Source organism: Oreochromis aureus, linkage group 13 (assembly GCF_013358895.1).
Source record: "Oreochromis aureus strain Israel breed Guangdong linkage group 13, ZZ_aureus, whole genome shotgun sequence".
Classification (NCBI taxonomy): domain Eukaryota; kingdom Metazoa; phylum Chordata; class Actinopteri; order Cichliformes; family Cichlidae; genus Oreochromis; species Oreochromis aureus.
Genome location: NC_052954.1, coordinates 32,091,173 through 32,099,829, shown reverse-complemented (window position 1 = coordinate 32,099,829; position 8,657 = coordinate 32,091,173). Strand labels below are relative to the sequence as shown.

The following is an 8,657-nucleotide window of genomic DNA, read 5'->3' as shown; positions in this document are numbered from 1 at the left end:
TCAACAAGGTGTTTTCTCCCACTTCAGCTACTCTCATCTGGTGGGTCTGTGGGTTTTAATATGGTGGAAACAGGAAGATTAAGCTTGTTAGAAGTTCATAAAGTCACAAATACGCTTTCATAAAGCAGCTGCCAACTGCAGGTTTTAATAAGGGTAAGCCAAACATACGTATATACTGCATTTGTTTGGGATTATTTCCAGCTTTAATTCACAAGTGATGTTCTAATAATTATTCCTATAAAAAGGAAAGTCTCTTATTTTTTATTAAAGAGAAGCTCTGTGCTCATTATACCAGAAAATATAATTGTTAGACATAATTTTTTGGTGTTACATGAAAGATGGCCGAGTCACCAAAACTGCATAAATTATTCAGAGTTTGAAACTGGAATACAGATTTAATTTTAGCCATAATTCATTTGTATGGTTATTTAAATACATACTGCCAGAATTGACAAGGATTTGATTTCTTTGATTTTATTGTTTTTTTTTGTTTGTTTTTTTACTTTTCAAAGAGCAGCAGATTCTGTTCTTCTTTAATCAGTTTACTGTTATCCACTCGATGATTGTCGTAATGATACGACTACTTTTGCCTCCCTCTATAACCTGTTATAAAGATACTATTCAACAATGTGTACTGGCTTGTGTACAAATACTGTCACATGTATTATGAGTCATTAGAGCTTTTTGGTTGTCTACTTCATGGGGATCAGGCCATCAGCTACCCCATAGCTTTGAACTGCCACTGCTGATAATGTGCCATGGAAACACCTTTGAGACGCGAATAAAAACTTTTACTAACAGTCACAGGAGCTGACGTCATGTTTGCTGTCACAACGTTTTTAATCCTTGATATTTTAAATTTGCTGTATCTCAGTTGTGGTTTAGGCAACAGCTGGACTGAGAAATAATCTTGATTAAAATGCATGTGCTCTTGTGACTGTGAAGCAAAATAAAACTGTCAAAAGAACAGAAATGATGGAGTTTAGTAGTTGTACTGATCATTTAAGTTAAAATATATCTTGACTCTCGCTGGCTTCATGTTTGGGCTTCTGTGAGTTTAAACATCAGTGAGTACGTGGTGGAGATTATAAAGTTTGTTACCACAACTTCCTCGTTCAAGACAAACTTGTCATATTGCAGATTTTACCCAACGGTTCAGCTGGAAGGAGTCCTGAGACAAGTAAGGGCGACACTTATTTTATTCATGTTCATTTTATTTCTACCTGAAGAGAGGAATAGTTATAAAAAAAACATAGAAACTGACTGAATTAGAACATCTGGAGATAGTTTACTAAAGTCACTACCTTCTTTTCTTTTGTGCTTGGAGTGAGCAGCTTTTTGTGAATGTGTGTTTTGGTAATGCACTAACTGTACCTCGTCGATCTATTTGACTAATTAATATAAATAAGTTCTCCCACAGAATGTCAGGGTAACTGTAGCCTGCATAGCAACACAATGTGCAATGTGAACCATGCAGCCTAATCACATGTGTTGATTTAAAACAGAGCCTGCAGCAGTAGATGTATTCATATGTATTACTGCTATGGTTAGTGCACTGATAGCTTTGATAGAACTGAATTATCTTTTTTTCAGTACATTTGTGTTGGTTCATCACGACATGCTCTTACTGAGTGCTGAAAATTCCTGGTTCAGCCAATTTCATCGCTCTGAAAATCTGCATCGAGGTGTTTTTGTTTTTATTGTTGCTGTGATATTTTATGAGCAATTTGTGAATCATTTTTAAACATTGGCATGTAAAGTTATCAAGATCAGTAATGCAAAGTAGATTTTACATTAGGGTTGTTTTAATTGAAATTTATGGTTAATCAAATAATTGTAAACTTCTCTGTGCACTCACAAAAAAGTTGAATCCACTTGAGTTTTAATCACGTGGTAGCAATCGACTTTAAATTGTGTTTTTTTATATTTTCATAATCCCTCCGTTCACCACCACGAAGTTAAAAGTTAATTCTCCAGCACATTTGAGGCTATTCCATGTTATTATTATAAGCTGGCTTTGCTGCTTGTTTACCAATATAATCAGTAATTTAATGACTACATAAGAACAATGTTAACCTGCTGCATTTTTTTTAACCATTTGCTATGCCAGACAAAATCATAATTAGAGAGGAGATATGTACACCTTCCTACAAAACCCTATCACAGAAACTATTCTAGAGTTTCGGAAAGTCCTTGAAGTGATGATGTGGATCGACACGTGTGTCTGCCTTCCTTTGACCATACTGATGATCTACTTTATGTGTTGTGTGGTAAGTAAATAATAAATTTTTAAGTATGTGAATAATTTGAAGATTTAGCAAAATAAATACATAAATAACAAGAAAGGGTAGCAATGACCTTAATTAATGATCATTAAAATTAATGCCCACATTCCACAAATAAACTAAATCTGTAGTCAGCTTTGACTCTGACCCAAAGCCCTTTGCTGTGTCTTCCCCTCTTTCTCCTCACCAGCCTGTCTCCTCTTGATTATAATAATAATAATAACTTACTGAATGACTCTGTAGAAGTAGCCTATTTGTATAAAAAATGGTTAATTAGACTTTAACAACAGTAAAGCCATCCACTTCAAAAAGTGTTTCAAACAAATTGTTTAACTGTGAAACTGTGTGGATTAATTACTAGACAGAAAAAACTTGACTCTCAGAAATGGTGATAACATTTACATGAATGTCCACTGCTGAGGATTAATTCTTAGTTCTAACTATGTGTACATTTTCATGGTCCAAATGGACATATATATATATTTGAAGAATTTTTGTGGAAAAAAAGAAATGACAGTAGAGGTTCAACTCAAGTTCATGTAAGATACAAACATCAAGGGCTTAGGGCCGTCTCAGCGGTACCTTGACATGTCGGTCAGGAACAACATGGAGCTGGTTCCTGCCTCGGAGATGGAGATGCTTTACTTTTCTTTCTTTTTTGGATGATTGGTGAAGTACATAGTTTGTGGGGATGTATGAGTATCCACACAAAACATTGATTATAAAGGGGAGGGGTGGAGGTTACAGACTCAGCACAGGAGAGAGGGAGATGCATGTAAGAGAGAAAGAGATTCAATACTAAAAACACTGGAAAGGTGAGAAAATGAGTGACATTAGGAAACAGTAAAATTTAAATGCACGTCAATTACATTGATCATATAAAGACTAAGGAAAGCCATATAATAATATTCATTTAATATAATGTATATCTTATATATTAATAAAGCACTTTTCAAATAATTTGAATTCAATTAAATTAATTTAAGAAACAAAAACTCTGAAGAGCCGCTTTGGAGCAGAAAGAACTTTCTCCTTTTTAGTGAACGAGCCATAAGAACCTCCATCAGCTGCACTTTGGCAGTACAGATACCATCCTAGTGACAAACTGTTCCTCTAAATGTGCAGTAATTTATTTTTTCACAGTGTTAGTGTTACAGAGAAACCCTGTGGGCAGCAAACATGGAAGTGTACACACATGCAGGCATTCACACACATCACATGTACGGTGGGACAATAATTCTGAGCAGCTCTCAGCAGGGGCACTGCTCTCGTGGCGAAAGGTGTTTACTGGCGTTTTCTTTCTCTTTTTCTTTCTCTTTTTCTTTTTAACTTTGTTTTAACTCTGTTCTTAACCGTGGTTTTAACTTTTTATGAGTTTTTTTTTGCCGAGATGGAGATTTTCTATACCTTAGTTGTTGTTGGCGATATTCACCTGGAGTCATTCACTCTCACTGACAATCACTTATACACGCGAGGAACTACTTGGATTACGGTGGTCCTGTTTGTCTATGTACGACTCTTCTAATGTTCGGACAGATGTAATTCTTGGTGAGGATTTATTTGCCCGGTCGAAGACTAATTTTGGAAAGCCCCGCCGCTTGAGAAAACGCGGAAAGAAAGGCGGCGTGCGTCAGCGTGTAAGAAAACTTCGGAGGAAGAATCGTGTTCCTCTGCCTTCTATGATTCTGGCCAATGTCCAATCTCTTAGGAACAAAACGGATGAATTACAAGGGAATGTGCTTCATCTACGGGAATACAGGAAGGCTTGTCTGATGGCACTTACCGAGACGTGGCTGACCGATATGGACAGTGACACTTCACTGCGAATCAGCGGCTTTGGGACCCCTGTCAGATTGGATCGGAACTGTGGAGTAACACGCAAATCTCACGGAGGAGGGGTATGTTTGTATATCAGCCAGGGCTGGTGTAATAACTTTACTGTGCGGGAGCGGTTGTGTCTTCCTGACATCGAGCTCCTTTCAGTATCTGTCAGGCCATTTTACTTACCGAGGGAATTCCCTCAAATTTTTGTCACTGTTGTTTACATTCATCCTAAAGCTGACGTTAAAGCTGCTGCTGACGCCATTTTTAAAGTGGTACACAATCTGCAGACTCTCTCTCCGGATGCTCCTAATTTTATTCTTGGTGATTTTAACAATTGTAATCTTAAGAAATCACTGAACAATTTCTTTCAAAATGTCACTTGTCCTACAAGGCATAACAAAACGCTGGATTTGTGTTATGGACCAATTAAGGGTGATCCGAATGTGATTCCAGTCAGAGAATTTAAGACTTTCCCTAATAACAAACCGTGGCTCTCTAAAGATAGTAAGGATCTGATTCTTAAAAGGAAAATTGCTTTTAAGGAGGGAGACGTTCCCACTGTGAGAATATTGAGGAAGGAGGTGAGGGCTGCAATAAAGATTGCCAAGATGAGGTATAGAAATAAGACAGACTAAAAGCAAGAGTCCTGGACCTGACAACATCTGTGGACAGGTACTGAGAACTTGTGCTGATCAGCTGAGTGGGATTTTCACCATATTTTCTCTCTTTAGAGCTACAGACAGTACCTAAGATTTGGAAACATGCTATCATTGTTCCTGTTGCTAAGGGCAGTTCTCCTAAGGCACTGAATGATTTTAGGCCTATGGCTTTGACGTCTTTAGTGATGAAATCATTTGAGAAGATAATTAAGAAGGAGATTTTAATGCATGTTGAACACCATCTTGACCCCTTCCAATTCACCTATAGAGCAGGGAGAGATGTGGAGGATGCTGTTGTCACAGTCCTGCATTTCTTGTATAAGCATCTTGAGGCCCCCCACACCCATGCAAGATTATTATTTGCTGACTTTTCATCGGCATTCAATACAATTCAACCCCTCTTACTTGCTGACAGGCTTTACAATCATTTCAAGCTTGACACTAGTCTGGTCGGACTAATAGGTCACAATGCGTGAGGGTGAATCATGTATTTTCTGATGTGCTCTCCTCCTCTACTGGATCACCCCAGGGTTGCTGCCTCTCTCCCCTTCTGTTCATTCTGTACACAAATGAGTGTCGCAGTAATTTCACAAACAGACACATCCTGAAGTTTGCTGATGACACAGTGATCGTCAGTCTTCTTGTGGGGGACGAGTCAGGCCATGGGCAGGTTGTAGATGATTTTGTGAATTTGTGTGATGAATCCTTCCTTTCACTTAATGTGTCTAAAACTAAAGACATGATAATTGATTTTAGGAAGTCCTCTTATAGCTCATCACCGACTATTATTAAAACTGCTGATATTGGGATCGTTGAGAGTTATAAATCTTTAGGTGTGGTACTTGACCACAAACTGTGTTTTGAATCTCATGCTGATGCCACTATTAAAAAAGTTCAACAAAGACTGTTCTTTTTAAGGAAAATGAGATCTTTTAATGTCTCATCTGAGATGTTGTCTTTGTTTTATAGAAGTTTTATCGAATCTGTGATGTCCTTTTGTATCGCTGCCTGGTTTGGTAACCTGACGGTGAAGAATAAGAATCGGTTGGGACTTCTGGTAAAAACTCCTAGCAAAATTTCAGGGCACTGGCAGGATGGACTTTTGGCCATCTACAATAGAAATGTGCTTAGAAAGGCTCATTCTATTATTAATTATTTGAACCATCTACTTCACAGTGAGTTTGAGTTGCTGCCTTCCGGCCGCCGTTTTAGAGTACCTGTGAGGAAGACTAAAAGACTCCAGGTCTCTTTTATCCCCACTGCATCTTGTCTCCTTAATGGCAAATAACTGTCCTTGGACTTTCTATCACTATTATTGTCATTGCTATTTTATAGTATTGTTCTGTTTATTTTTATCCTGCTGTTAAACTAATTTCCCCTTGTGGGACAATAAAGAAATTGAATTGAATTGAATTGAGTTAAACAAAATGCACTTTTTCCATTTACCAGTTCACCAATATTACTGAGTCTTTCAGAATTTAAAAGCACACACTACAAACACCTTAAAGCAGTTACATTAAGAAAGCCACTGTTCTCATCAAGGCAGCGTTGCTTCTCACAAAACAGGACTTATTTCTTTAGCAGTGGGTCTTTCACTTCTAAAATTTGAATTAAGTTCATACCACATACCACACAATGATTGACACTTATATTATATGTAGTGTTGTGAAGTAACCTGAGTAAGCATTTTCTTCCGTTGCTTTGCATGCATCAGCAGTTTAAACCATTAAGAACTTTTTTTTTTAAAAATGAGAAGTTCTGACATCAGATAAAAGTCTGAAAAAGGAAGTCAAGAGACACTGAGTTTAAAATGGTTGCTACAATCTGAAAGAAATGTTGATTGTTGTTTTGTAAATTAGTCTCCTTGTGCTGCCTGAGAGCATAAAAACATCATGCCATGTTTATTGCTGCATTCATTTATTATTAATTTATATTTCCTGCAGGTGCGAAGGAGTCCAGTCCCTGTCATCTATTACACAAACCTCCTCACCTCCAATCTAATCCAGATCTGCATAATGATTGTTTGGATATTAAGAATAAAAAGTAGCATAGCTGCTGTTATTAACCTCTTGTGTGTGATGGCCAGTCTGTACTTCAGGGTGTGCATTGCTCTGGAAAGGTACCTGCATGTCTCTGAACATTATATTGAACTGTGAAGCATCCTTACAGTCAGAATCATATTATTCTGCACTGTGATGATACAAATTTGTGTCTCTCTTGTGTTGCAGGTGTTTATACATCACATATCCACTGTTGGACTGCCTCAGACAATCGAGGAGTTCTGTGCTGGTCTGTGTTCTGGTCTGGGCTTTTTGTATAGTCAGTGTCCCTCTTGCCATAGTCTTCTATGAATTAATACGTTTAAGTATTTATGCCGCCCTCCCTGGCCCCCTGTTCATCTTCTGCTTAGCTCGGACCTTCAGAGCCCTGCCTGCTGCCACCTCAGTGCCCACTGAGGAGAAACGTCGAAGTCTAGGAATTTTGATTCTGTTGTTCTTTAGCTACTTTATAATTGTTGTTTACACAATCATCTACGACATATTTCTTTTCTTTTCTGTCGTTTTGCATTACATCTCTTTGATCTCAATTTTGCTCAGTCCTTTTGTGGATCTGATTCTGTTTCTTTTCATGCGAAAAGGACGCATTGACAAGCTGCTGACATGTCTGTGCTCAGCTGATGGAAGAGCAGATCATCAGTGTGACTGACAGCACAGACAGGTGGGCTGATGTGGACTTGATTCTGTTTCTCTTACGTGCAATGGGCGCATTGACAGGCTGCTGGAGTGTCTGTCTAAATCATTTAAAAAATGATTTAATAAACAGGTTTGGACACTTTTTATATCCCAGTATTAAACATGTTCAAATCTTTTGTTAATTATTAGTTTCCCACATTAGGTTTTGGTGTTTTTTTTTCTTGCTTGTAATTTTGTTTGTCACATAATCTTTCTTTGTTTCTACAACATGTCCAAATAATGTTTTCAGTTCTCTGTAACTTTGTAAGACTTAAATGGAATTTTTTGGATTTTTTTAAATTACTTTTTTGGGGGGGGGATTCCTTTAAGGGAAACATATAGTTTTTCTCGATTATATTAGTGTTTTTTCACATTAACATTCCAATTTTCACTGATCTACTGAGTTTTTCAAATAATATTGTACTATTTGTTATGTAGATCATATATGTATATGCCACCAAGACAATTCTGCAATTGTAGCTGATTACAGTGACTTCAATAATGAAGCTGCTTCACCACAAGTTCAAATATTGCAGCAAGATGCAGAAACTTAAACTTCCTGTAAATAATATTTATGTAGTTCAGTTTACTGCACTGGTGATATGAGACACTGTATTATGTTTAAATATAGGACTATTTTTTCTGTCTGTTTAATTTTCAGAGCTGTATTGGTGAAATAAAATAAATCTAGCTTGAAAAAAAAATTCAAAATTTTTGCAATTACAAATTGTAGTATGGAGCCTACATTTACTTCTCTGGTTTCATAAAGATGTAAAATTAAAGTCTATAAGAAAATTACTTGTTGTTGGTGTCATCTCTGACCACAGTAAACTCCTCACAGATACATTTATGTTGTCAGTTGACAGTTTGAATCTTAAACAGGCCTACCATATAAAAGTATTTGAATATGTCAGTCATCAATGCAGGACCCTGTTTATGTAGAAATATTTCTATTTCTGCCTGGCAACACCACAAACTGCTGGTCACTGCTTTCATAAACAACCTAAAGCAAACACAAAGGGTTAAAAGTACTTGTACAAAGCACACATGGGAACACAGATCATATGAAAAAGTGGATTGAAAATTATAATATAAGATATAACAATGACAGTTATCAATAAATAACTGTTAACTATTTTGAAGCAAAAAAAGAAAAT

The 8,657-nt window shown here is 36.9% G+C and overlaps 1 protein-coding gene across 1 annotated transcript; it reads left to right on the top strand.

Moving 5' to 3' along the window:
- Positions 1-3,517: 3,517 nt before the first annotated feature.
- LOC120443369 lies at positions 3,518-8,292 on the top strand. Its single transcript, XM_039621968.1, has 3 exons — positions 3,518-4,183; positions 6,712-6,887; positions 6,997-8,292. Exons 1-3 carry the CDS (start codon positions 3,794-3,796, stop codon positions 7,472-7,474), a joined length of 1,044 nt encoding a protein of 347 aa, XP_039477902.1. The 5' UTR covers positions 3,518-3,793; the 3' UTR covers positions 7,475-8,292.
- The last annotated feature ends 365 nt before the right edge of the window (positions 8,293-8,657 follow it).

Excerpts from the sequence above, each read along its gene's own strand:
- LOC120443369 (XM_039621968.1), top strand. The coding sequence starts at position 3,794 with ATGTACGACTCTTCTAATGTTCGGACAGATGTAATTCTTGGTGAGGAT. Across the intron at positions 4,184-6,711 it reads GCAAATCTCACGGAGGAGGG|GTGCGAAGGAGTCCAGTCCC; the intron begins GTATGTTTGTAT and ends TATTTCCTGCAG. Across the intron at positions 6,888-6,996 it reads GTGTGCATTGCTCTGGAAAG|GTGTTTATACATCACATATC; the intron begins GTACCTGCATGT and ends CTTGTGTTGCAG.